This window comes from Betta splendens, chromosome 21 (assembly GCF_900634795.4).
Source record: "Betta splendens chromosome 21, fBetSpl5.4, whole genome shotgun sequence".
Lineage (NCBI taxonomy): Eukaryota > Metazoa > Chordata > Actinopteri > Anabantiformes > Osphronemidae > Betta > Betta splendens.
Window position 1 is genome coordinate 4,010,688 of NC_040899.1, and position 26,522 is coordinate 4,037,209.

At 44.5% G+C, this 26,522-nt stretch overlaps 1 protein-coding gene across 31 annotated transcripts in view; it reads right to left on the reverse strand.

The window, feature by feature from the left end:
• The window catches only part of neb (nebulin), a 48,664-nt gene that overhangs the window by 2,957 nt on the left and 19,185 nt on the right, over nucleotides 1-26,522 (reverse strand). For 5 of the 31 annotated variants that reach the window (XM_029136045.3, XM_029136033.3, XM_029136036.3 and 2 more), the window contains 78 exons: nucleotides 26,388-26,495; nucleotides 25,984-26,295; nucleotides 25,674-25,877; nucleotides 25,457-25,561; nucleotides 25,207-25,314; nucleotides 24,775-25,086; nucleotides 24,479-24,682; nucleotides 24,289-24,393; nucleotides 24,062-24,169; nucleotides 23,662-23,973; nucleotides 23,357-23,560; nucleotides 23,153-23,257; nucleotides 22,878-22,985; nucleotides 22,462-22,773; nucleotides 22,118-22,321; nucleotides 18,517-18,621; nucleotides 18,309-18,416; nucleotides 17,915-18,226; nucleotides 17,669-17,773; nucleotides 17,427-17,525; nucleotides 17,202-17,303; nucleotides 16,971-17,078; nucleotides 16,564-16,875; nucleotides 16,372-16,476; nucleotides 16,179-16,283; nucleotides 15,973-16,077; nucleotides 15,772-15,879; nucleotides 15,542-15,652; nucleotides 15,173-15,370; nucleotides 14,958-15,062; nucleotides 14,754-14,858; nucleotides 14,552-14,656; nucleotides 14,362-14,469; nucleotides 14,162-14,275; nucleotides 13,865-14,062; nucleotides 13,668-13,772; nucleotides 13,463-13,567; nucleotides 13,267-13,374; nucleotides 13,022-13,129; nucleotides 12,814-12,921; nucleotides 12,630-12,734; nucleotides 12,436-12,540; nucleotides 12,248-12,346; nucleotides 12,051-12,155; nucleotides 11,868-11,972; nucleotides 11,686-11,790; nucleotides 11,489-11,593; nucleotides 11,309-11,413; nucleotides 11,129-11,233; nucleotides 10,934-11,038; nucleotides 10,728-10,832; nucleotides 10,040-10,144; nucleotides 9,399-9,500; nucleotides 9,196-9,303; nucleotides 9,008-9,112; nucleotides 8,822-8,926; nucleotides 8,631-8,735; nucleotides 8,442-8,546; nucleotides 8,242-8,352; nucleotides 8,045-8,155; nucleotides 7,837-7,938; nucleotides 7,464-7,568; nucleotides 6,936-7,025; nucleotides 6,070-6,183; nucleotides 5,879-5,983; nucleotides 5,376-5,480; nucleotides 5,118-5,222; nucleotides 4,718-4,828; nucleotides 4,036-4,146; nucleotides 3,439-3,552; nucleotides 3,260-3,364; nucleotides 3,060-3,164; nucleotides 2,612-2,716; nucleotides 2,160-2,252; nucleotides 1,530-1,622; nucleotides 1,024-1,116; nucleotides 648-740; nucleotides 286-378 (listed from right to left, as the gene is read on the reverse strand). In XM_029136045.3, coding sequence (XP_028991878.1) covers nucleotides 286-378; nucleotides 648-740; nucleotides 1,024-1,116; nucleotides 1,530-1,622; nucleotides 2,160-2,252; nucleotides 2,612-2,716; nucleotides 3,060-3,164; nucleotides 3,260-3,364; nucleotides 3,439-3,552; nucleotides 4,036-4,146; nucleotides 4,718-4,828; nucleotides 5,118-5,222; nucleotides 5,376-5,480; nucleotides 5,879-5,983; nucleotides 6,070-6,183; nucleotides 6,936-7,025; nucleotides 7,464-7,568; nucleotides 7,837-7,938; nucleotides 8,045-8,155; nucleotides 8,242-8,352; nucleotides 8,442-8,546; nucleotides 8,631-8,735; nucleotides 8,822-8,926; nucleotides 9,008-9,112; nucleotides 9,196-9,303; nucleotides 9,399-9,500; nucleotides 10,040-10,144; nucleotides 10,728-10,832; nucleotides 10,934-11,038; nucleotides 11,129-11,233; nucleotides 11,309-11,413; nucleotides 11,489-11,593; nucleotides 11,686-11,790; nucleotides 11,868-11,972; nucleotides 12,051-12,155; nucleotides 12,248-12,346; nucleotides 12,436-12,540; nucleotides 12,630-12,734; nucleotides 12,814-12,921; nucleotides 13,022-13,129; nucleotides 13,267-13,374; nucleotides 13,463-13,567; nucleotides 13,668-13,772; nucleotides 13,865-14,062; nucleotides 14,162-14,275; nucleotides 14,362-14,469; nucleotides 14,552-14,656; nucleotides 14,754-14,858; nucleotides 14,958-15,062; nucleotides 15,173-15,370; nucleotides 15,542-15,652; nucleotides 15,772-15,879; nucleotides 15,973-16,077; nucleotides 16,179-16,283; nucleotides 16,372-16,476; nucleotides 16,564-16,875; nucleotides 16,971-17,078; nucleotides 17,202-17,303; nucleotides 17,427-17,525; nucleotides 17,669-17,773; nucleotides 17,915-18,226; nucleotides 18,309-18,416; nucleotides 18,517-18,621; nucleotides 22,118-22,321; nucleotides 22,462-22,773; nucleotides 22,878-22,985; nucleotides 23,153-23,257; nucleotides 23,357-23,560; nucleotides 23,662-23,973; nucleotides 24,062-24,169; nucleotides 24,289-24,393; nucleotides 24,479-24,682; nucleotides 24,775-25,086; nucleotides 25,207-25,314; nucleotides 25,457-25,561; nucleotides 25,674-25,877; nucleotides 25,984-26,295; nucleotides 26,388-26,495 — 10,011 coding nt within the window. Of the gene's footprint in view, nucleotides 1-285; nucleotides 379-647; nucleotides 741-1,023; nucleotides 1,117-1,529; nucleotides 1,623-2,159; nucleotides 2,253-2,611; nucleotides 2,717-3,059; nucleotides 3,165-3,259; nucleotides 3,365-3,438; nucleotides 3,553-4,035; nucleotides 4,147-4,717; nucleotides 4,829-5,117; nucleotides 5,223-5,375; nucleotides 5,481-5,878; nucleotides 5,984-6,069; nucleotides 6,184-6,935; nucleotides 7,026-7,463; nucleotides 7,569-7,836; nucleotides 7,939-8,044; nucleotides 8,156-8,241; nucleotides 8,353-8,441; nucleotides 8,547-8,630; nucleotides 8,736-8,821; nucleotides 8,927-9,007; nucleotides 9,113-9,195; nucleotides 9,304-9,395; nucleotides 9,501-9,752; nucleotides 9,915-10,039; nucleotides 10,145-10,383; nucleotides 10,486-10,727; nucleotides 10,833-10,933; nucleotides 11,039-11,128; nucleotides 11,234-11,308; nucleotides 11,414-11,488; nucleotides 11,594-11,685; nucleotides 11,791-11,867; nucleotides 11,973-12,050; nucleotides 12,156-12,247; nucleotides 12,347-12,435; nucleotides 12,541-12,629; nucleotides 12,735-12,813; nucleotides 12,922-13,021; nucleotides 13,130-13,266; nucleotides 13,375-13,462; nucleotides 13,568-13,667; nucleotides 13,773-13,864; nucleotides 14,063-14,161; nucleotides 14,276-14,361; nucleotides 14,470-14,551; nucleotides 14,657-14,753; nucleotides 14,859-14,957; nucleotides 15,063-15,172; nucleotides 15,371-15,541; nucleotides 15,653-15,771; nucleotides 15,880-15,972; nucleotides 16,078-16,178; nucleotides 16,284-16,371; nucleotides 16,477-16,563; nucleotides 16,876-16,970; nucleotides 17,079-17,201; nucleotides 17,304-17,426; nucleotides 17,526-17,668; nucleotides 17,774-17,914; nucleotides 18,227-18,308; nucleotides 18,417-18,516; nucleotides 18,622-22,117; nucleotides 22,322-22,461; nucleotides 22,774-22,877; nucleotides 22,986-23,152; nucleotides 23,258-23,356; nucleotides 23,561-23,661; nucleotides 23,974-24,061; nucleotides 24,170-24,288; nucleotides 24,394-24,478; nucleotides 24,683-24,774; nucleotides 25,087-25,206; nucleotides 25,315-25,456; nucleotides 25,562-25,673; nucleotides 25,878-25,983; nucleotides 26,296-26,387; nucleotides 26,496-26,522 lie in introns of those variants that run through there. The other 26 variants (XM_029136063.3, XM_029136058.3, XM_029136057.3 and 23 more) reach the window with 21 other exon arrangements.

The window sequence follows — 26,522 nt, forward strand, 5'->3', positions numbered from 1 at the left end:
CAGAGAGATTGGAGATGAGAGACGAAGGCAGGGAGACGCGCGGCAGCACAGCACCAACAACCACGGCAGGCGAGAAACACAACTAAAGCACACGAGTCACCTGAGGAGTGAAGGTATGTTAGAGACGGCGGACCCCGGGGTGCACTGTTACATGTGGAGGTTGGGTTTGATGAGACAACCATGAGAGTGTGAACATCTAAAGGAACAACGCAGCAGCTACTATGACACGGATGGAGGAAGGTGGAGCGTGGGGTGGGGGGGGTTGAATGACGCAGTGTCAAGTACCGTGCTAATATTTTGCTGGTTGCGCTTGACTCGCTCCATCTCGGGGGTCTCTGGCACTGAGGTGCCTTGTCCCACTCCCTCTTTGTATTGAAGCTTTAAAAAAACACAGTACTTCAAAGTCAAAGTTTGGTGGTGACACACTCAAGGTCAGATTAGTTTGCAATTTAGGAGCAAACAGTTAGAAAATACTAAGAAAAAATAATAGGGAAATGCACAGAAACTGAAGGAAAGATTGTTTGGGAACTATGGGATTGTAAACACCACAATAAAAATCAGAAAAAAGATGTCGGGATCTGGGTTTTCTACTGGGGGGTTTGAGGGAGCGTTGAGGAGTAGGAGATTCACTGCAACTGTTCCTCTACCGAGCTGATATTCTTCTGGGTTTCTCGGACCCGCTTCACCTCAGGGAGGTCAGGAATGGTTGTGCCTCGACCCAGAGAGTCCTTGTACTGAACCTGACCGTTACAAAGGTGCAGAGTCAGACAGGAGCAAACATGAGCCGTGGATTCTGGTTCGTATGGTTTCTACTGTTTCAGTGGAAGCTGGTTGGTTGGATATGGGATAACTGGGATTGAACAATGCTTCCATGTTTAATCATCAACAGCAGCTGGTAAAAAGGGGATTTACAGTAGGAAATGGAGTTAGAAAAAGTGATAGGTGCAGGTTTCTAGATTACTGGAAACACCAATTGGGATGATTTTAGGGGTAACATGAGGGTCACTGCAACTGTTCCTCTACCGAGCTGATATTCTTCTGGGTTTCTCTGACCCGCTTCACCTCAGGGAGGTCAGGTATGGTTGTGCCTCGACCCAGAGAGTCCTTGTACTGGACCTGAGCGTTACAAAGGTTGCACAGGCGCAGAATCAGACAGGAACAAACAGAAAGCAGATTATGTTCAGCTATTCGTTCAACCACCGACAGTAAAGCCTTCGCTCACAGTCACACTGATGCTGGTTGGGTTGTTAAATGTGGAGTAAACACGTGACACTTCAGTTAACCTTCAGGGTTTGAAGCCATTCTGTATTGATCCTATGACCTTTGAGGGATGGTTTTGAGGGAGTGAAGTCAAAGTAATGGCAAAATTAAAAAATTTTAACTTTATGGAAATGCAAGGTAAAAAAAAGGGGCAGGAATTAAAACTGGGTCATCAACCAAGAATGTTAAAAAGGGAGTGATTTACGAGATGGTTAGTTAGAAACAGTCTTAATGTTCTGGACTGGGAACCACTGCAACTGTTCCTCTACCGAGCTGATATTCTTCTGGGTTTCTCGGACCCGCTTCACCTCAGGGAGGTCAGGTATGGTTGTGCCTCGACCCAGAGAGTCCTTGTATTGGACCTGACCATTACAAAGGTTACACAGACGTAGAGTCAGACAGCAACAAACAGAAAGCACAGTATGAACTGTGGACACATTCAACAGCAACTAGCAATGGACAGTTAGTACATAAACAAATTGTCATACAGTATGTTGTAGTTCAGCTTTAGAGACAGAGGATAGTTAATCCGGTGATTTACATCTGGATGTAATTCATTAATATCAGAAAATATCATCAATTCTACAGAGCCCTCAAAGTCCCAGCTGATGACAAAGTTGTGAAATGTATGTGGGTTCCCAACAACTGTCAACATGGTCGGAGCAGAACAATGTTCACAGACACGTCCTGACTCAGTTTACAACATTATGTGGCTTTGAGGGCTCAGCAGAAGCCTGCGATCTGTTAAAAATTGATAAAATGTTAACAGTGAGACTAAAAACCCAGTAAACGCTTGGGTTGATGATAAGTGGAGGAGATTACATGTGAAGAGAGGTCAGGTTCTATTATCTGGACTCAGAGGGAGTATGAAGGGGAGGAGGCGGGTCACGGTGGAGTACCGTGCTAACGTTGCGCTGGTTGCGTCTAACTCGCTCCATCTCAGGAGTCTCAGGCAAAGCTGTTCCTCCTCCCAAGTCCTCTTTGTAGTGAATCTTTACATGGACGAAGACCGAAACAGCAGTCGATGGTTAGTCTGATTCAAACTCCTATGAACTAAAGGGAGGCTACGTCTCCATTTCAGATTGAGTCGTGTTGTGTTAAATTGGAAACACGTCAAACAAAAACAGCAAATGAGACAGAAACACACTAACACAGCAACACATGAACAACAGGTCTGACGTAAATGCTACGGAACAGACTGAAGGGTTACTGCACATTTTACAGGGTTAAAAATGTTTGGTCCTAGTGATGGCTACGTTTCAAGGCTTGTTAAAGATGGAGAGAGAAAGTTAATTGTCTAGAAAAAATGAGTTATTAGGGAATGTTATGAAAAATATGATGAAGTAGGTACCAAGCTGAAATTCTTTGTATTCTCTTTAACACGGAGCATTTCAGGAGTGTCCTTTACAGTAGACACTTTGCCCTTTATGTTTTTTAGGTCAATCTGGTACTGAAGCTACAGAGAGAGAAACAAAAGTGCAGTTAAAATGTTTCTCAGTGTTACAAAGAAATAAGAAAACAGAACGTCAGAAGAAGTACGTCATTAGTTTTAACCGTGGGTCGTTTTTAAAGCGGTTTCATTTTTATCCCTGAATAAAATATACAGTAAAACAACTGACTGATTCAATTAGACAGTAAAGACAAGACAGTCCACTAGGAGTGAAATCATATAAAATATAAAGGAAATGCTCCAGAGCAGACAGCAGACATACACAGAGCCACCAGACACTGGAAGAACCTCCGACTCCCCTCAGCGGTCAGACTTACACCACCCTCCTCCATTCACATTCATCACTTACGGTGCTGAAGTTCTTCTGGTTCTCACGAACCCTCTGCATCTCTGGAGTGTCCAGAACTGGCACATAGTGGGACATGGTCTTCTCAGCCTCCTCTTTGTACTTTTTCTGTTGGGGAAATAACAAAACATCAGAAACAACAAACTATACTTAACAACTGTTTGTTCTGGTTGGATGGTGTCCAGATTCGAAGCTGAACCAACCTGACTGACAATGTTCCTCATCTGTTGAGCGTGGATGATGTCTGGGGTGTCGATGACCATCGTGTAGCTGGCCCTGTCCATCTCAGCCGTCTGCTTGTACTTAGTCTGTGAAAAACATGGCGTTCAGCACACTGTCTGCTATGCTGCGCCAACAGCATGACAGGACAAAGGAGTCAGACCTGACTGAGGATGTCGGTAGCGTTTCTGGCCCTCATAAAGTCTGGGGTGTCTGTAGCCAAAGCCAACATTCCCTTGCCCTTAATCTCCTGCTCCAGCGCCTTCTTGTACTCTCTCTGTAAACATTTGAGGCAATGCATTAAATAAGAGCCCACCAAACAGAGATATGACTGGCGGCTTTCTGTAAACAACAGGGTTTCTACTGGGGGGGGGCTGCAAAACCATGAAGAAAGTTAGAAGACATTGGGATTTGTTGGTTAAGTAACAACTGTGGTAAAGGACTGGATTGTGTGTGAAGCTCCACTCAAAACTGAAAAACAAAACAGCAACAGTTGTTAAAGAGAATGTGTGTATTTGATGTAAATATTGATCAGGCATGAAGCAATGACTGGGAATATAAATGCAGAGGAGGAGGAGGAAGGAGGAGAGTGCTGAAACATTAGTGATGTCATGAAGCGGGAGGTAAGGAGCCCCACCCAGCAGTCGCCCTTTAGTGTGGGTGAAGCTAAGTTAGGATGGGGAGGGTTCAGCAGCTGATGCACCAGGAGCAGGACAGCGGGAAGCCGCTGGGAGGAGGCGTGAAGCCCCGCCATTCGTACCTCACACAGGATCTGAGTGGCATTCCTTGCTCTTAAAAGCTCCGGAGTTTCCTCCAGCACAGTTAGCCCTTTACCCTTCACTCCCTCCTCTAGATCCCTCCTGTACTCTTTCTACAGGATGGAGAAGAACAGAAGGAACATAGCCAGGCGGGCGAGACAGTGGCGTCAAAGTCACCAAGCCTCCGCAGGAGAAACAGCCCCAACACTGCTTCCTTCAGAGGTTTGGTTATGATAATATTCAAAAGGAAAGGTGGTTGCTAGCACTGCGGTGGCGTTGGTGACTTTGGCCATAATAATGAAAAAAAAGACAAGATAAACAACAATTTATCACATAAACAACTAAACAAACGCATTCACTTCACTTTCAGCCAGTTACATGCATGCGTGCAGACTTTATTAGAGGGGCCGTCTCCTGCTAGATGAAGGCTTGATCCAGGATGGCCACACATACAAACTTATAATACTAACTACCCTCCGCTAGAAGGAAAGACAGATGAAGGTTGGATCATTAATAGCTTAATCATGCAAAGGAATAAAAACTGAACTGCGTCGGTGGACCTAAAGAGAGAAGGAGACACTCAGGGGATTAAAAAGGTTTAAAAGCAAAGGGACCGTGGTTGTGAAGTAGTCTTAGTATGATTATGGAACGGGGGGGAAATAGAAGGAGCTTATATTTCATTACCTCGCTGGCTATTTTGGTAGCGTGTCTGACATGTATCATGGCAGGCGTGACCTCCAAGCCTGAGAGGTTTTTGCCCTTCATGTACTCCTCAAAGTCCTTCTTATAGTCTTTCTATTGGCCGCAAAGATAAGACAGTGGACACAGAGCTCAGAGAACCACTGGGAAGCATCGCTGGAGCACAATAAGCGCTTCACACCCATCCTGTGCAGGACATCTTTATAGAGTGGACTTAGTTCAACAGGAATACGTTCAATTCCATGATTAAATGAATAACATCTACATAAGGCAGGCTTGACTTTGACGGCAGCTCTGCACCCTGAGTCTGGAGAGAGGCCTGTAACCGAAAGTCTCCTGTATTTGAAGCCACTTCAAACACAAGCACAAGGGACGTCATGTTTACCTGGCTCTGCATGTGCTGGGCCTCCTTGGCTGTCACATACACAGGCGTCTCAAAGTCCAGCATGGCTTTTCCCTTCTCCTTCTCATACTTCTCCTTGTATTTCACCTGGAGCAGCCCACACAAGTATAGAGTTATCTCAGTAGCTTTAACAAGGAATCTTAACACAACAACTACATCAAAGACAATCAAAAACACAACGCTGTGCCTGTGGGAGGGTGCAGGTGTTTGCCGACTCCACACACAGTCTTTACCACTCACGTTGCTCTGAAGTTCAGAGGCCTCCTTCAGATGGAGCTGCTCTGGTGTGTCAGGAATCATATGGTAGTGACCCTTACTCTCCTCAAATTTCTTCTTGTAGCGGTACTACAGGGGGAATTCCCAGTCAAGTAAGACAGTAAAATGAGAAAAAGTCCTTTGCACTATAGTTTATGGCCGGTAGAAATGTTATAAATGTGGGAAGAGCAATGTGAAAAAATGATAAAACAAAAACATGGTGGTTAAAAAAGTGTAAGAAACACACTAGGTAAAAAAAGTTAGGTTTTGAGGAGGTGGAGGTTATAACTGATGATAGAATGAAAGGTCAAAGGAGAATGATGAGAAGGGTAAGGGTCACCACCAGATGAGGTCACAGAACAGTGGGTGTGGGGATGAAGCTTAGTGGATGGCCAATAATGTGCAGCCTGTGCTGTTACTGGGATGGAGGCAGGAATGACATTCCCCAGCTGGGAATGTGAGTGGTTCAAAGGGGAGCGGGCTCTTACGTCGCTCGACAGTTTGCTGGTGCTCAGGCTGTGCTGCATGGACAGAGACTCGGCCATGTCGGTCACAGGCTTGTGGATCTTCTTCAGGTCACCCTTGTACTTCACCTGGAGGTTGTGTCAGCGGATGCCATTGTAATTAGCAGATGTCAGAGGTAGAGCATCGTGAAGAAACTGAATGCAGCTCACTGTACCTCGCTGGCCAGATCGTTGGCGTCCTTCAGTGTCTTGTAAATCTTACTCTCCTTCAGGTCATATTGTGGTTTCTTTCCTTTCACCTCCTTGTCAAACTTCTCCTTGTACTTCACCTGTTAGTATGGGATATATGCCAGAGTTAGCATACAGGATTTAGGAGGCCAGTAGCACTGTAGGCTTTCATGACATCAGAATGAAAACCTTTACAGGGCAGCATTGTCTGAGCATGTATAAAAAGGGATAATCGTCTCCTTGTACCACATCTAAATATTACTTCATGCTCTTGCATGTTTCTTAGACTTAACTGCTGGTTTTAATTTCTATCCCTTGTTATACTTTACCAGAAGAAACAACTGTCAGATTGTCCCCTATAAACGATTGCCATGCTTCCATGTGACTCTCATTTTCAGTCCAGGGATTCTTCACACTTCACACATTTGAATGCAACTCAAATAAGATGTTGCCTCCCGGTTGACAAAAGAATCATTTGTCAAATCAAATGTGAAACCTGTGAAGATTACACAGTGACGTTTCACCAAGTTTAACATTTTGAGACAGACACTGACTAGTAAAAATAAATAAACCAAGTTACACTTGATGCCAGTTCAACTGAATGCAGCGAGGCAAAGCAATGCTCGTCGAAGCTTAGCAATGAGCTGGAGCTCGTACGAGAAGCAGGAGTTGCACACAAGCTGTCACAAGCCAAATCAGAAAAACAGTTTCAATCAGGTAATATTCAGAAAAATTCCTCATGACTTGTATCAAAGGCTCAGCGGATTCCATAGTAGAAATAAAAAATGATAATCAATCACTGAACAGACACACATATAATAGCCCTTCAGTTTCAGGGCGTGAACCTCCTTACATCACTAGTCACGGCACTCATTTTCTTAATGTGGCGCATCAGGGGGGTATCAAATGAAGCTGCTCCATGGAGGGAGGGCTTGGCCTCCACCTACAAAGCGCAGTGAGATGCAGGGATGAGAACAGAGACTAGGACACAATGGAAGGTGAGAGGAAAGAGTGATGAGACAGGAAGGTGGTGGAGGACAGGATTTCAGATGAAGGTGGGACATGTACAATGAAATGAGCAGTTAAACATTTAAATACACTTTGGTGGAGTCACAGTGACAGATTAAGGCACAGGTTATAATGCAGGATGGCAGAGGAAGCGCTATGGAGCTGCTAGTTCTGTCGTTAGGCCTACAGGACTGCAGATAAGCGTCTACCACAGCAATAACTAGCTCAGGGAAGCTGATCTGACACTAATGCTTGTGTTATATTGCTTCCACTCACTGATTCCACCTTTTAGGTAAAATAAACCATTAAGAGGCAGTAAGTGTAGAAAACCAATAGGACTTCAGGGACAGATGGCGGGTGTGGTCTGGTGTACCTGGCTGGTCAGCTTCGACACCTCCGTGGCCAGAGCAATGTCTGGGCGGTAGGCCAGGGAACCTCCACGGCTCGCCTCCTCACGGGCCTTTTCACGATAGCCAATCTGAGGGAGAAAAGAACCAGTGGACCATGTACAAGTCATTACTGTGCCTTTCCTTGCTCTCTGGTGCAAAGCCATCAGCGCTGGGACCATGCACGCGTCAGGCGGCCATTTTTCATGGTGCTATTGAAGAAAACTGCCAGTATCAAATATGTGTGCATCTTTTCTGCTATTGCTCTAATTCTTTAGGACTGTATCCATCCAGTCCCTGCAGCAGCGTTACTCCTCACCATACGGAGAGTTCTCTGCATCTACAGCACATGATGCTTACCTCACTGATGAGTTTGGCAGCCTGGGTGGCCTTCTTTATGTCCGGACGGTCGACAACAGTAGTGTACGCCAAGTTGGCTTTAGCATCCTTCTTGTAAGCAACCTGAGGCATTGAGAAGAATCAACTATGTGTCAAAAGCTGAGCAGCACATAATCTGTGAATAGAAGCACTGCAGTCTGATGGCGGTGCAGCTGGGGAGGCCACTCACACTGCTCTGAGTCTTGGCCACGTCCATAGCATGCTGAACGTCAGGAGGAACAACCATGTTGTTATACACCGACTTGCCCTTCTCCTTCTCAAACTGTGCTTTATACAATTTCTGTGGGGAGGGAGAGGAACGTTGAAATATTCCAGGACCGTGAGACGTCTGAGCGGCTTCTGTAACACACGGTGAGGCGGTTTTACCCCGCTGACGAGCTTGTTGATCTCCTTGCTGTGGGCAGTGTCACGCGTCTCTCGCAGGGTGGTGAACGAGCCTGACTGCATCTCCTTCTTGCTGGCCTCCTTGTATTTGCTCTAAGGATTTATAATATACAAATAATTGCATTTATAAAAACAGCTGGGATTCCAGATTTCTCTATTTAAGTATAGATTTCTCTATTCACCTCTGATGTCAGAGTTCGCACTGCCTTGGCGTGGAGGATTTGAGGCGTGTCCAGAACAGGCACATATTGGCCCTTTGTCTTTTCATACTTCTCTTTGTATTTCACCTGAGGAACAGACATTGTGAAGCAGCCTTGCATGAAATCTAACGCCAACGTCTGTCTTCTCTAATACAGAAGGAGAAAACTCACATTACTGGCCAATTCAGAGTTTTCCTTGCAGAGGATGATCAACTTGTCATCAACCACAGGTATCACGCAGCCCTTCATCATCTCTTTGTCGTATTTGTACTCAACCTGTGGGTGAAATAGTGAGACGAAATTAGAAACACAAGTTAAAAACAAAACACCTAAATGACGCATGACCGGGAGCAGCCACTCACATCACTCTGTTGCAGTGTGTTCTTTGCAGCGTTGATGAAATCGGGTCTGTCTGTTGTCCACATCCATTTATTCTTCGTGGCTTCATACTTTTTCTTGTAGTCAAGCTAAGAAGAATAAAAACAATTCAGCAAATGTAAAGTAAAGTTTAAAAGGCTTTTCCTGGTAACGACACTAAACACACTCACATTGCTAATGTTCTTGTAGGCCTCCTTTGCGGCACGAATCTCATGAGCCTCAGGGTCCATGTTGATCTGAGCCTTGCTCTTCTCGTAAACCTCTTTGTACTTCAGCTGAAAGCACCATCAGACACATTATTGGCATCCTGTTAAATGGTAAACTGTGTTATGAGCGCAGTCTTCTGAGTGAGACCTACATTGCTGGTGATGTCCTTGACCTTCTTCATGTGCTGCTGGTGTGGGGTGTCATAGGGCAGAGTGTATGCCTTCGCCTTAGTCTTGTTGTGCTCCATCTTGTAAATGATCTAAGAAATAATTAAAATCATAATAATAAGAAAAAGTTTTTTTTCCAACAGAAAAAAGTATTTTAGGCATAATCAGAACAAAACTAAAAACTTACATCAGTGATGTTCTTGCTGCGTTTGTGGGTCTCGTACTCTGGAGTCTCCAGGACAGACGTGAACTTGTCCTTGCCACGTTCATACTGCTCCCTGTATCTCCACTGATGGATGTGAGCAGACATGAGTAAGTATTACTAAGAAGTCATTAAATCAGTCTCATTTATGTGAAAAGGAAAATTGTTACAGTCCTGAAACAAACCAAGTCACATTTCAGCATTGCATGAATCAGTTCAGACAGAGACAATGTGTAGTTTGTCTAATAAATGAAGTAGTGTCATGCATACATTTATAAAAAACATGCTTTATGAAAGAGTTTGGATTTTTGTTAGGTGAAACACAACAACACATATTACCACTATTCAGTCATGGATGTCTTCTACTGTGGCTTATGGTGACCAGGTGACCAGAGTGGGTGCGATGCAGCACTCTACTGTTTTTCAGGCTCAGTGTTCTGTTGGACACTACTGAGTTAAAGGTTTATGCCGTCAATGTGACATGAGAAGTGGATAGATGATCTGAGGATTAAAGCGTGAATGGGGATGGAGGAATGGTTGGAAGTTAAAGTGGGCTGAATGGATAGATGTTTCCACAGAATGGCTCTCAGTGTATTAAGCTTCAGATTCATCATGGTGGCTTTTACCTTACTGCCTATAGTGGACTGGTAAAGGGCTGTGAGAATGTCAGGGCGGAGCAGCACGTTGCAGCCACTCCTTAGCAGACTCTTTGCTTTGGATTTATACCGTACCTGTCCACAACAACAGAACACACACACACACACACACACACACAACATGCCAGAGTTAAGGACCCGTAAAAGACCGCAGTGACACTGGGAGGACTGGAGAGATACTCCGGAGATCCAAGTGTGACGTGCGATGACGACCATCAGCGGGTCTGTTGACGAGCTCATGCACCAGTGTGAGGCATCTGGTGGACCGGACTGGAGGAGGCAGGCTGGTGGTACAACGCGCCCAGGGCCTTTACCTGGCTCATCTTATTGTTCTCCCTGGCCAGCTGGTATCTAGGATCATCTGTAGTTATGGTGAACTTATCCTTGGTCCTTTCATAATCAGCTCTGTAGACCCTCTGCTCAGAATGCCGAGAAGCAGTTAAACACACATATCCAGAAACAATGAACACTGCTACCAGGTTTTAAAGCTGATACAATGGAAAAATCTGAAACAATAGTTAGGTTATTGTATTACACCTATTTTACCTCCAAGCTGAAAGTTTAATAAAGACACTAAAATAATTTGAAGAGTCAAGAAGATTTTTTCTTACCATCATTAAATAGTAATAATCAGAATGAGAGGAATGAAGGAACTCACGTCGTTGATGAGAGTGGATGCGACCTTGGCTGCCTGGAAGAACGGCGTGTCGCAGGTGTACTTGAAGTTGCCTCTGTTCTTTTCGAAGGAAGCTTTGTACAATCTCTGTCAGCACAAACATTTATGAAGAACAGTTATTAGGAAGCTGCAGAAAATATGGCAAAGCACCAAAGAGTTCAAGAAGCTGAAGTAAATCAAATCTCTACCTCACTGTACAGCTGCTTGTTGCTCTCAGCCAGCAGCAGCTCAGGTGTGTCCCACGCATAGCAGCCGATACCCTTTATCCACTCCAGGTCCTCTTTGTACTTAACCTAGAAGTCATTAAAGGGATTTTATCGAAGACATAGTACACCAGTGTGTACTAATAGTTTAATTTGGAGATGCAAGTTAAGAGTACTCACATTGCTGACATTTTCGTTAACAATTTTGTTGAAGAAGAACTCGGGACGGTCAGGGATGGACTTCCAGGTACCCAGAGAATTAATGTACTTCTCCCTATATTTTACCTGAGGAGGAGAAAGAAAAGTTCAGCTCTGAACATTTTTAGCATCTGCAAACAAGGATCCATTTTGATGGCTGACCTCGCTGATGTCATCAGTGACTCTGCGGTGGTAGATGATGTCCAGAGCGTCCTTCACGGTGCGGTAGTGGCCCTTGGAAAGCTCAAATGTCTCTTTGTAGCGCAGCTAAAGACATAAGGAAAAGTTTATGAAATGCAAACAGTGGTTAAGGTGCATGAAGGCTATGAGACGAGTACTCACGTCGCTGGACTGGAGGTAGGATTTCTTTGCTCGGATCAGCAGAGGTGTATCAGCAATGGCAGTGTACCTGAACTTCATCTTCTCATATTGTTCTTTGTACTTGTTCTAGGGGAGACATGGTGGGGAAATCCAGCATCACTTACAGTAATTAATAATCTGCAAAGAGTAGACTTGCAATGAGGTCAAGGACAACTTACATCACTGTAGACCACTTTCATTCTCCTGGCGTGGCCCATGTTTGGAGTTTCAATCTCTTGAGTGAAATGAGCTCTCTCCTTAGCAGCCAGGTCTGTGTACTTGTACTGAGGAAAAAGAAACAAAATAACCATTAGATTGTGTATTATATTCTTTCAGTAGGAGAGGTCCTATCTAAACTAACCTTGTTAGTCAGCTGCTGGGCCCATTTGGCTCGCTGGATGTCCACGGCGTCCGCAGTGGTGGTGACCTTAGACATCTCCTGCTTGCTGTGGGCTTTGTAGATGAGCTGGATTTGAAAGTTAAAAAGTCAATACTTATTTTACACAGAATATCAGCTAAATGAAGATAGTGTTTGATGACTCACGTTGCTCATGTGGGTCTTCAGCTCAGTCACACGCTTATACTCTGGTGTGTCCAAGACCACGGAGAAGTTGGCAAGGTTCTTCTTGGCGTCCACTGGATAGTTCACCTGAGTTAGTGACAAACAGGATGTAAAGGTTATGATTGTGCAGTAGATATGGGGCAAAGTGGTATAATGACGTATCAGACGTAAACACACACCCTTAATTTGGTGATGTTGCGAACGTGGACCATTTCTGGAGTGTCGTACAGGAAACAGCCGAGGCCTCTCAGCCACACCAGATCCTCCTTGTATTTGAGCTAAAACGAGAACAAATGTGTTACCAAACATTTTAAAGCTGCTCTATTCTGGTATCGTGTGTCAACATGAATCCTCTTTTTAACCATACCTCACTGCAGATCTGGTTGACGTTGTAGCAGTGCATCAGCTCAGGTGTAATGGGCAGAGAGATCAGCTGACCTCTGCTGTTGTAATACTTCTCCTTGTAGCACAACTAGAATGAGACGGGGGCAAAAAATCAAACATGCTACATGAATGCAATCAGGGGCGTGACTCCAAAAAACTGATGAAATGGTCTTGTACATCACTCAGATGCGTCTGGTTCATCTTGACTTGTTTGATATCAGGAGTGTCGTAGGTTGTGTGGATCTTGTCCTTGTGCTTGTGGTAGTCCTCACGATACAGACGCTGCAGACGGAAGGAGGTTTTAATCCAATGAACGTGTTGGACAGTAACTACTGATATACTTCAGTCAGCATCATGTTACCTCGTTGATGATTTTGTTCGCTTTCCTTGAACTGACAAAGTTGACACCCTCTGGATGAAGAGTGTATGCTTTGGCCTTCGTCATCTCGAAGGCCTCCTTGTACTTCACCTGGACAAATGAAGGTACAATGCATAAATTACGTGACACTGCACTAGATACAGGATTTCTATTGTACTTAAAAACAACTGAATTACTGTAGGGTACTGACATTGCTGGTGACAAGGCTGTTCAGCTTAGCCTGCTTGATGAGCGGGGTGTCGTGAGGCAGAGAGTAACCAGTTGACATGGTTTTCTTGCTTGCTTCCTTGTACCAGTTCTGAGATAAAGCACAAAACAGAATTAATGTTTCAGCTGTGTGACAACATACAGTAAACATATTCTTAAAATACATACATTCTACTATACATATAAAGGAAATTCCTATACGTGTAGCCAGAATAATAAGATACTGACATCACTCTGGATGTGGTTGGCCAGACGTGCCCTTTCTGTTTCAACAGTAACAGCAGGAGCAGTGTTGGTACCCTTCACGTTGGCATTGTAATCGTAGCGGTAGTGCAGCTAGAAGAAAAACACAACGATGAGTCCATCTTATGCTATGAACAACAAAGAGAAATAATGGAATATGGTTCATGAAATGGCTGCTTACATCACTCAAGTTCACAGCGTTCTGTTTGGCTGTCTCATACACAGGAGTCTCTGTCACCACTGAATAGTTCTTGAAAGCCTCGATGCCTTTGGCTCTGTACTTGCTCTGGAAAAGAGGAGAACATGTCAATGTGCTGCAGGTGAATCCTACTGAGGACTTGCTGGAATAGAACAAGTAACCGTCATACTGCACTTAATAGACTCACCTCACTCTGAAGGTTACCAGCGTGTTTGACACGGAGGATCTCTGGCGTGTCCCAGGCGTAGCAGCCGATGCCCTTCAGATAGTTCAGATCATCCTTGTAGAAAATCTGGAGGAGCAGCGTGACAACAAATGATTTATCCAATCGTTTTCCACAAATTATCTGGACACCCGTCAGAAAGGTTGATGGCAGTTACTCACATCACTGAGCTGCTCGTTGACTTTGCGAGCTTGGACGTACACCTGCATGTCTGGCATGCAGATCCACTGGTGCAGATGCTTGCGGTAGTTGATTTCACTGACTGTGGTCTGGGTGTTGCGTGCAGACAGGATCTCCAGCATGTCTGGTGGGATATGGTTCTTGGCCTTCGTCTTCTCATAGTTCTCTTTGTATAGACGCTATAAAATGAACAGATGTGTTTTATTTAACTCTATCTTTACTTTCTCTGCAGCTTTTTAAATGACACTAATGGAAAGGGTAAAACTATTTTTACTGACGTCCAGAACCAGCTTTCCGGCTTTGACACAGCGAGCGGTCCCAGGATCGTCCTCGAGGCACTTGGGCAGACTGTAGAGGGATTTGAACTTCTCGTAATCCTCCTTGTACTTCACCTACAGGAGCAAGAGAAATTAATTGTCTCAGGCATTCAAAAAATAATAAATTAAGAATAAATGAAAAAAAATGAAGTTGAACTTACACTGCTGAGAATGATCTTTTGGCTCTTGGCGTGTTGCAAAGCGTGTGAGTCATGTGAAATCTTGTAACCCGTGGCTTTAATTTTGTCCCAGGTAGATGTGTAGTGTTTCTGTTGAGAGACAACTTATTGTCACTTACACAACGCCACTGTTGTTATGAACTGAACTACAGCTACCTTTAGCTTTCCTTACCTGGCTGATGATGTCTTTGAAGGTGTGGCATCTGGCATACTCAGGGGTATCCAGAACCGTGGTGTACATGTGCTTCTCTTTTTGATAAGCCTCCCTATAGTTCAGCTGTAAATGACAATTGTTAAAGCAACAATCTCAATTAGAAATTATAAATGTTACATAATATATGAATAAATATATTTTACAAATCCAGTTCACTTACATCACTGGCCCAGGTGTGACCCAGAACAGCGGTCACATACACTGGAGTGTCTGTCACAATGGAGTAGTTGTTGAATTCTTTCTTCGCATCCTTTCTGTATTTAAGCTATAAGGATAAAAGATAACACATGGATACATTATTCAAGTTTTTCCAACTAAAAATGGTTTTAAAAGTTCCAAGACATTATATTTACTCTTTGCTTACATCACTCTGAAGCTCGTAGGACTTCTTGGCACGAACAATCTCTGGCGTGTCCCAGACATAGCAACCAAGACCCTTCATCCAGTTGAGATCATCCTTGTAGAACACCTTAAACGACAAAAAGCATTTATATTATACGTCATTGTCTCATTTTCTGACACAAGACGCTGCACAATAATCAGCTCCACACAGCAGACGTGACCTGAAGAAGGACCTACATCACTGAGAATCTCGTTGGTCTTGCGGGCACGGATGGCATCCTCCTGCTCAGGATGGCACGTCCACTGGTGCAGGTAGGTGCGGTAGAGAACGTCGCTCAGCATGTCCTGGCATCGCTTGGCTACCTGGTTGGCAATGATGTCAGACGGGATGTGGTTCTTGGTCTTGGTGTGGTTATAGTCCTTGTGGTAGAGCCTCTGTAAGACGAGTAAAACACGAAGCATTAGTGACAACAGACGTTAACAAGATATTAAAACAAAAATAATAAATAAACTAAACTAAACCTGATTCTATTAAAGTTTCTACTGTTATGGTGCCTTGATATTGTTTGCATGAATTAAATGGACAGGCCATTATCAGCATCTTACCAGACCCTTGTTCTTCTCCTGCTCGCCACAGCGCATCACCTCAGGGAAGTCCACCAGGGTCCCAGCCATGTAATGACCCTTGGCCTTCTCATGGGAAACTTTGTACTTGACCTGGAGGGATCCAGAACAACCTTAGTTAGGATTTTTATTTACCCAAAAAAAAAGAAACAAAATTGCAGCTGTTTTGCATAAGGGGAACTGATTAATCTAAAAAAGTGTAAGATACTCACATCACTTGCGATCTCCCTGCCCTTTTTACCGCTGACGAGTGGGATGTATTCATGATTCAGCTGGTAGCTTGTAGCCTTTGTCTCGTCCCATTTCTGTTTGTAGAGTTTCTGAAATCACACAAAATGCCACGTGTTAACAAAAGGCTGATAAATGTGTAATACTCTCACAAACCGATTGAAAAGGAAAGAGTTTAGTATTACCTCGCTGATGGCCTTGCCCATCTCCCTGCTATGAGCCAGCTGAGGCGTGTCATTGGACCCAATGTAATGACCTTTCTCTGCATTGAAGGACTCTTTGTACTTCAGCTATTAAAAGAAACAACAAATGATTCAAATTTAAGTTTGCATAATTGTTTAATAATATGCACCTTGAAATGTTGAAAGTAAGATGTGACATTTCTACATACATCACTGAGGTTGGCAGCATTGATCTTTGCCAAGACGATCTCAGGGCGATCCACAATCAGGCTGTATTTTCCAAAGCCTTCTATAGCACCCTTCTTGTACAGTCTCTGCAAGAGAAATTACACCGTTAAGGTGAGACAGACACCAATCTGTGCAAAAAGAACAATAGATCCAAATAGAGCATGGCACACTTACTTCATTGAGTATCTCCTGGGCCTTCCTGACCTTGACGTGGTCAACTGATTCAGCGGGCATCCAGCCGCAACCACGAATCCATTCAAGATCAGCCTTATACACATTCTGAAAACACAATCAAACACATTTTAAGAAGTTGAGAAGAAAACATGCATTTGATACTAATTTGGTGCAATTTATAAAGGCATTTACATCACTCTGGAGATCGTAGATCTTTCTGGCCTGGACCACATCGTTGGAGTCTGGCAGACAGGTCCACTGGTGCAGACGAGTTCTGTAGTTGAAGTCATTGACCTGGATCTGACATTTCTTGGCCAGTTCAAGGTTCAACATGTCCACTGGCAGGTTGAACTTGGTCTTGGACTTGTTGAAGTCCTTCTTGTACAGAGCATCACTGGCGATCTTGGCTGAGTTCATAGCCAGCATGATCAGAGGGTCGTCCTGGACGCACCGGGCACCAATGTGGTGGCCCACCTGCTTACGGTATCCCTCAAGGTAAGTGTGCTAAAAGAGGGACAAAAATGATCACCACCAAATCAAGACCAACCAAAATAGATTTTAATGACTTGTGAAATATTCAACCATGGCCCACTACTCACTTTACTCTGCACTTTAGTTGTAGAAATGCACTGCTTGATTGGGACTGCGTCCCCTGGCATGTAGTAGCCCGTGGCTTTGACCTGGTCCCAGGCTTTGGTGTACAGATGCTACAGATGCAAATAAATAAGGTTTATCATGATGAATTGATTCTGAAGCCTATGACAGGAGAAGATAAAAACTAAACAAAGTACAGTTGACTTATGGAGCAACCAAGCAGAGAGCCATCTCACCGGGTGAACATTCTTAGCTACCTCCCTGGCTGTGGCCAGAGTAGGAGTATCCACCAGATGGTACTTGATCTTGTCCTTGTGCCAGGCCTCACGATATTTGGCCTGAAAAACACAAGAAATCAAAACTCAATTAGCATCTACAGTAAATGGCCAATGTCACTTGACTATGAACAGAACATGCAACACACAGAGATCACCAGAGCATCACTGCGACATCACTGTTACCTCATTGAGGACGCCAGCTGCATTCTTGGCACGGACCAAGTCCATTCTATCACTTGGAACTGTGAATGTCTGCTTATCCAGCTTGATACGGTAGCCTCTCTGCAGAATAGCAGAAACAATACGCATAGAAAATAGTTTAATACACATATACTTTTTTGGTTTAAATATTATTACAAATGTGCTTGAATGTCTGTGATCTTGCAGAAAGGTATACTGTAAGGTCAGCCAGGTGTCAGACTTACATCTGCCAGGATCTTCTGAGCGTGCCTAACCTTCATAACATCCACACATTCATGTGGCATCCATCCACATCCGCGTATCCATTCCATATCAGCTTTGTACACAGCCTGTGGGAAAGATAGAGCAAATTCATCAATGAGCGTCTATTGATTGTAATGCATTCCCAGTAATCACCTGCTTAGTCTGAAGTACATCATGGACAGATGCAGTAATAACTCATTTCATCATGATCATGTGCATAAACCTACATCACTCTGGAGATCATAGGCTTTCCTGGCCTGGACCACATCGTTGGAGTCTGGCAGACAGGTCCACTGGTGCAGGTGAGTTCTGTAGTTGAAGTCATTGACCTGGATCTGACATTTCTTGGCCAGTTCAAGGTTCAACATGTCCACTGGCAGGTTGAACTTGGTCTTGGACTTGTTGAAGTCCTTCTTGTACAGAGCATCACTAGCGATCTTGGCTGAGTTCAGAGCCAGCATGATCAGGGGGTCGTCCTGGACGCACCGGGCACCAATATGGTGGCCGACCTGCTTACGGTATCCTGTCTTGTACTTGTACTAAAAGAGAAGAGATGAAAGATGCATGAAAATTCTCAAGATGATTAATCATCTCCATACATGTACAGTAGCTGTCTTTTACATCGCTAATGATGTCCCTGGAAGCTTTAGCCTTCAGCACAGAGATGGCATCCTCCTTAACATGGTAGCCTCTGGCCTTCTGGTCATCCCATGTCTTTGTGTACAGTTTCTGCAAAGACCAAAAAAGCATAAAACATTTAATCATAGCACACAGGACTTAAATACCTAAGTATTTATGTTAGGCAGTGACTGTAAAAATGCAAACTTACATTACTGATGTTGACAGAATTGGCCTTGGAGAGTTCGAAGGTGGGGGTGTCAGGTGGCAAGTGAATGGTAAGCTTGTCTTTATCCCAGACTTCCCTGTACTTTCTCTGTCAAAAGAAAATAAAACTAATTAATAAAACTAATTATGACTGGTTCATTCATATATATATATATATATATATATATATATATATATATATATATATATATATATATATATATCTTTCTATACAAGAAAGAAATGGCTGAGATGCGAGAACAAGGCTCTGTTGGAATGCTACTACTCAAGTAACCCTAGTCAGAGGGGTTACATGCAAAGAATGTGCGGTGAATGGGAATGGAGAAACCCACATTCAAGGCTGACGGCGAAGCAACTAGTAGCTCAGTGTTCCAACATCCACAAACGACAACTGCTATCACAACTTGAGATTGACGAGATACAACACAAATGCTACGGCAAGGGGGAGCCAGGACGCCAGGTCAGAGGGGAGGCTTCACCGTCTCCCCAACCGGAAATTGGGTATGAAGCCCCAATAAGCACAGATACGCTGAGCGAGGCAGCAACTGACCTGAAAGATAAGATCATGGCGAGACTGAACAGGCAACCCCGAACCCCACTACAACGGCTAAGTGAAGTACCATCAGAAAGTCTCATGGAAGATGTGAATGCAGCATTGAGAGCGATCCCTACCACAACAATCACGGAAACCAATGAGCTGATATACGCTTCAGCATCAGTGATCCTAGAGGTGCTTGGCTATAAGAGCAACCATGGGAGCCATGAGAAACAATACCCACCATGGAAACGAAGGTTGGAGGCAAAAATCAAGGCAGCTCGGAGGGAAGTGAGCCAAATGACAGAGGCCCAGAGAGGTGCAATGAAAAGACCGATGCCCAAGAAGTACAGCCAGATGCCAATACCTGAAGCACTCGAAACTGCCAAGCAAAGGCTACAAGCCTTGGCCAGCCGCCTAAAGAGATACACCAGAGATAACGAAGCCAGACGAATAAACCGGCTGTTCGCAACACAACCTGCGAAAGTGTACTCTCAATGGCAGGGTAATAACAGCAGAGCAGACCCACCAAGGCTGGAAACTGAACAGTACTGGAAAGGGATATGGGAGAGGGAGGCCTCACACAACAACAATGCACAGTGGCTGGTGGATCTGAGGGAAGACCACAGCAACCTCCCTGAACAGAACCCAGTGACTATCACAGTGGCAGACATCCAACAAAGAGTCTCAGGTATGAAAAACTGGACAGCACCCGGCCCTGACATGATCCACGCCTACTGGCTAAAGAAACTCACTGCAATCCATGAGCGCCTGGCAGCACAAATGAACCAGCTGCTAAGGGATGGGACTCACCCTGAATGGCTAACCAAAGGGCGAACGATCCTGATAATGAAGGATCCCTCAAAGGGTACTGTCCCATCCAACTACCGGCCAATAACCTGTCTCTCCACAACATGGAAGCTCATGTCAGGCATCATCGCCGCTAAGATAAGTGGGCACATGGGTCAATACATGAGCGATGCACAGAAGGGCATTGGTAAGGATACCAGAGGAGCCAAACACCAACTCCTGGTAGACAGAACAGTTGCCCAAGACTGCAGAATGCGACACACCAACCTGTGCACAGCCTGGATCGACTACAAGAAAGCCTATGACTCAATGCCACACACATGGATCACTGAATGCTTGGAGCTGTACAACATCAACAGAACTCTAAGGGCCTTCATTGCAAACTCGATGAGGTTGTGGAAAACCACACTTGAAGCCAATGGGAAGCCACTTGCCCAAGTATCCATCAAATGTGGCATATACCAAGGAGATGCACTGTCCCCACTGCTGTTCTGCATAGGTCTGAACCCCCTAAGCCAAATAATAAACAAGACTGGCTATGGATACCGACTCCGGAACGGGGCCACCATAAGTCACCTCCTCTACATGGACGACGTCAAGCTGTATGCTAAGAATGAGCAAGACATCGACTCGCTGATCCACACCACAAGGATCTACAGCTCAGACATCGGGATGTCATTCGGGCTCGAGAAATGTGGGAGGATGGTGACAAAGAGAGGCAAGGTAATCCACACAGAAGGGGTCTCACTTCCAGAAGGAACAATAGCAGACATTGAGGACAACTACAAGTACCTTGGAATACCACAGGCGAACGGCAACCTTGAACAGACAACAAGGAATGCGGCAGCAAATACCTCCAACGAGTAAGGCAAGTCCTAAGAAGCCAGCTCAATGGCAAGAACAAATCCCGGGCAATAAACAGCTACGCTCTGCCAGTGATCAGATACCCTGCAGGAATAATAAGGTGGCCAAAGGAAGAGATACAGACCACAGATGTTAAGACACGAAAGCTCCTCACCATGCATGGAGGGTTCCACCCCAAATCCAGCACCCTGAGACTATACGCTAGCCGCAAGGAAGGAGGCCGAGGACTAGTGAGCGTGAGAGCCACTATCCGGGATGAAACATTCAAGATCCATAAGTACATCAAGGATAAGGCCCCGACAGATGACGTGCTGAGTGAATGTCTCAGGCAGTGGAGCACAGAGGATGAGATGCTGGAAGAAGGACCATCATGGGAGGACAAGCCCTTACACAGGATGTACCACCGAAACATAACTGAAGTGGCTGATCTCAACAAATCCTACCAATGGCTTGAAAGGGCCGGGCTGAAGGACAGCACAGAGGCACTCATCCTGGCTGCACAGGAGCAGGCCCTGAGCACCAGAGCCATAGAGGCCCAGATCTACCACACCAGACAAGACCCAAGGTGTAGACTGTGCAAAGAGGCCCCTGAGACGGTCCAGCACATAACTGCAGGGTGTAAGATGCTGGCAGGCAAAGCATACATGGAACGCCATAACCAAGTGGCTGGCATAGTATACAGGAACATCTGCGCGGAGTATGGACTGGAAACCCCAAGGTCAAAGTGGGAAACACCTCCCAAGGTGGTAGAGAACGAGCGAGCCAAGATCCTGTGGGACTTCCAGATCCAGACTGACAGAATGGTAATGGCGAACCAACCAGACATTGTGGTGGTGGATAAAGAGCAGAGGAAAGCCGTAGTGGTGGATGTGGCAATACCAAGCGATGGCAACATCAGGAAAAAGGAACATGAGAAACTAGAGAAATACCAAGGGCTCAGGGAAGAACTGGAGAAGGCTTGGAAGGTGAAGGCCACAGTGGTACCTGTGGTGATCGGAGCACTAGGGGCTGTGACCCCCAAACTGGAGGAGTGGCTACAACAGATCCCTGGAAAAACATCCGAAATCTCAATCCAGAAAAGTGCAGTCCTAGGAACAGCAAGGATACTGCGCAGAACCCTCAAGCTCTCTGGCCTCTGGTAGAGGACCCGAGCTTGGAAAGTGGATGAGACCACCCGCGGAGGGTGAGAATAGAGTGTGTATATATATATATATATATATATATATATATATATATATATTTTTTTTTTTTTTCTGGAAATATATATATATATATATATATATAAATATATATATATATATTTCTGGAAAAATATTCAAATCTTTTATTTACCAAAAAAAAACACTTAGGGGCCCCATAAAGAGCTTTTACTCACATCACTAATGTTGTCAGCGTTTTGCTTGGACAACACAATAGCTGGCAGGTCGACCACGCTGGTGAACTTGACAGTGCTTGGATGCTGGCGGTAGAGTCGGTCGTTGAGAATAGTCTGGGCGTGTTTAACTTTGGCGACTTCCACAGACTCATGAGGCGACCAGCCGCATCCTCTCAGCCACTCTAGATCAGCTTTGTATACGGCCTGTAGGAACAAATGTCAGCTTTATTTCAATATATTTTTTTTAAGATTTGAACTGCAGAAAGTTTGGGAGTCATCTGACTGTCTAAAGAAAAACCCTTTGCGCCACACAGGCCCAGCAAATGTGTCCAGCTTGTACTTACATCACTCTGTAAGTCGTACACCTTTCTAGCCTGCACCACATCAGTAGAGTCTGGCAGACACGTCCATTGGTGTAAGTAAGTCCTGTAGTTGAAGTCGTTGACTTGGTGCTGGCATTTCTTGGCCAGGTCAATTGCCAGCATGTCCACTGGCAGGTTGTACTTGGTCTTAGTCTTGTTGAACTCGGCCTTGTAGAGGTTGTCACTGCCGATCTTGCCTGCATGAGCGGCCAGCATAATCAGTGGGTCGTCTTTAACGCTCAGCGCACCAATGTGATGACCGCACTGCTTGCGGAAACCAGCCTTGTATTTGTACTGAAGGTTTGGAAGAAAAATTATTAAATTAATTCCTTAATAGGAATAATTTATTTGAAATGAAAATAAAACACAATGAAAAGGAACATGAGTTTCAGACTTACGTCACTGACGATGTCTCTGGAGGCTTTGGCTGCTAAAACAGAGACTGCATCTTTGGGTAGGAAATAGCCTTTGTTGATGGTGTCCACGAAGCCTTCACGATAATATTTCTGTGGAAACACGTGTCTTATCATGTGTACATACTTGGTGCATCATTGAATAATACAGAAGGTACTGTACAGACGACTCTCTGTCCTTTGCACTAGAGGTGTCAGTCATTTCTAAATAGTTACTGTGCTTTATTGACTGAGATATGCAAACTGCATTACTGCATTACCAGACTGGTGTTGAGTTTATTCTGTCTTGCCAACACGATTTCTGGGGTGTCAGGCATGATGTGAAGGTTGATCTTATCCTTCTCCCACGCAGAAATGTACGCTTTCTGTAAAGAGCACAGGTAAACATAAAGCTCAGAAAAGGCATCAAAAGTCAACTCCGAACAAATCCCCCAAAAATTAAATAAAAAGTTATTTTTAATCACCTTGTTCATGGTTTGGGCATTGGCCTGAGCAAGAGCATAAGGCATGTCAGTTGTATTGGCAGTGAACTTGAAGTTGCTGGGATGCTGACGATACTTCCTTTCACTTAGGATTTCTGCTGCTTTTTTGGCTTTTTCTACTTCAAGCGAACCAATTGGCACCCAACCCACACCTTTGATCCATTCCATGTCAGCCTTATACACAGCCTACGGGTAGGAGGAGAACAAAAGCAGAGTGGGGATTTAAGAAATGACAAACGCTATAGAAGTAGTCTTCAGCAAAATAATTAGAAAATCACAATACTTACATCACTCCGCAGGTCATAGGCCTTTCTGGCCTGGACCACATCATTGGAGTCTGGCAAACAGGTCCAGTTGTGCAGGTGAGTTCTGTAGTTGAAGTCGTTGACCTGGATCTGACACTTTTTGGCCAGTTCAAGGTTCAACATGTCCACTGGCAGGTTGAACTTGGTCTTGGACTTGTTGAAGTCCTTCTTGTACAGAGCATCACTGGCGATCTTGGCTGAGTTCAGAGCCAACACCATGAGGGGGTCGTCCTGGACGCACCGGGCACCAATATGGTGGCCGACCTGCTTACGGTATCCTGTCTTGTACTGGTACTGTATGGAAGGAAAAAGGGAGGTGAAACTATAATATGCACAGAGGCTCAAAGTAAAACAGGAGAGCATTTCAAGACGAGTTACGTACGTCACTGATGATACGTCTTCCATGTTTGGCAGCAACAACAGCAACAGCATCAGCCTTTAGGTCGTAGCCCTTCCTGAAGATTTCCTCAACACCTTCTCTGTAGAGTTTCTGAAAAAGAAAGTAAAGATTGAATATATATCAAGTACAAAATTAAAATGACCAAGTCTGGCACAAATATTAGGTCAAATTAAGTTTTATTAATAAAGTGGGTAAAAACAGACATGTACCCTGCTGATGTTTTGAGCATTAGCTTTGGAAAGCACCAGCTCAGGTGTATCAGGTTTTATGTGGATCTTGGTCTTCTCAGCCTCCCAAGCTTCAATGTATTTTCGCTGGGTTGAAAAACAAAATGTTAATCAGCAGGAAAAGACTATAACTTGTGAAGAAATTATAAACAAGCACTATGAAATTCTTTACCTTGTTGATTACATCAGCATTTGCTTTGGCCAAAACCAATGGCATGGCAGTCATGTCAGTTTTATACTTGAATGTTTCTGGTTTCTGCCTGTAAAGACGCTCACTAAGAATCTTTGCAGCATTCTTGGCCTTCTCCACATCTATTGAACCGATGGGGATCCATCCTACGCCGACAACCTCATCCAAGTCAACTTTGTATACAGCCTAGTGTGAAAGGCACATGCATGTAAACATCAACACATAATAAATGTGGCATGATATGTTCAAATGATGTACAGTGCCACTAAACTGCTTACATCACTCTGAAGATTGTAGGCTTTTCTGGCCTGGACCACATCGTTGGAGTCTGGCAGACAGGTCCACTGGTGCAGGTGAGTTCTGTAGTTGAAGTCATTGACCTGGATCTGACACTTTTTGGCCAGTTCAAGGTTCAACATGTCCACTGGCAGGTTGAACTTGGTCTTGGACTTGTTGAAGTCCTTCTTGTACAGAACATCACTGGCGATCTTGGCTGAGTTCAGAGCCAGCATAATCAGGGGGTCGTCCTGGACGCACCGGGCACCAATGTGGTGGCCCACCTGCTTACGGTATCCTGTCTTGTACTTGTACTAATGAGTAGAGAAGAAAAAACGAAGTCACAACAACAGTACTTCTAATATTGTGTCTGACTTTACTTTATATTGCATATAGAGGTTCTGTATAAGATGAAATACAGATAAGCCACTCACATCACTGATAATATCCCTGGAGGACTTAGCAGCCTTGACAGATACTGAATCCACAGGGAGGAAGTAGCCCTTTCTAATGGCTTCCTCAAAGCCTTGCCTGTAATATTTCTGCAAGAAGAGACAGATCAGAAAAGTAAAAATAATTGGACAAACATTGTATTCTTGTATTCTCAGAAGGGGCTATTCAGGTTTGTAGTAAGCATGAATCACATTCTCCTGTAAACAGTTTTGCCTTAGGATTTACACTCACCCTGCTAACGTTTAAAGCATTCTGCTGCGAGAGCAAGATTTCAGGTGTGTCGGGTTTAATGTGCAGCTTGGTCTTGTCATTATCCCATGCTTCAGTGTAGAGATGCTGGAACAAACCATAAATAATCCTACTGTTACTGGATGGTACAGTATCACCTTAAGTTACCATCAGATTGATTTCTCTTCTTCAAATACTGATGCAGTATGTTGAATTCTACCTTGTTCATAGTCAGGGCGTTATTCTTTGCCAGTACGAGGTTCATGGCATCTATGGGGCTGGTGAACTTATTGGAGCTGGGGTGCTGTCGGTAATTCCTTTCACTCAGGATCTCTGCAGCTTTTTTAGCTTTTTCCACTTCAAGTGAACCAATGGGGACCCAGCCAAGACCCTGGAGCCATTTCAGGTCTGCTTTGTAGACAGCCTGTAGCAAACAGTAATATTAGATAATCAGGTTTATGACAAACCCTCTAGTATGAACATAACAGAAAGGACCTTCAGAAGCAATGTGGCATTAAAACTACACTTACATCACTCTGGAGATCATAAGCGTGTCTAGCCTGGACCACATCGCTGGAGTCTGGCAGACAGGTCCACTGGTGCAGGTGAGTTCTGTAGTTGAAGTCATTGACCTGAATCTGACACTTCTTGGCCAGTTCAAGGTTCAACATGTCCACTGGCAGGTGGAACTTGGTCTTGGACTTGTTGAAGTCCTTCTTGTACAGAGCATCACTGGCGATCTTGGCTGAGTTCAGAGCCAGCATGATCAGGGGGTCGTCCTGGACACACCGGGCACCAATGTGGTGGCCCACCTGCTTACGGTATCCTGTCTTGTACTTATACTGAAAAACAAATTCGTAAAGAATCCATTGTTATGTGAACAGTAGTAAATATAAAATTACCCGTTCATCAATAGTCAAGTCCAACCACTTACATCACTGGCAATGTCTCTGGAAGCTCTGGCAGCAATGATGGAAACAGCATCATTGCGCATATCGTAGCCCTTCTTCTTGGCATCTTCATTTGCCTGTTTGTACTTTTTCTGTTAACAAAATCAATAATCAGAAAC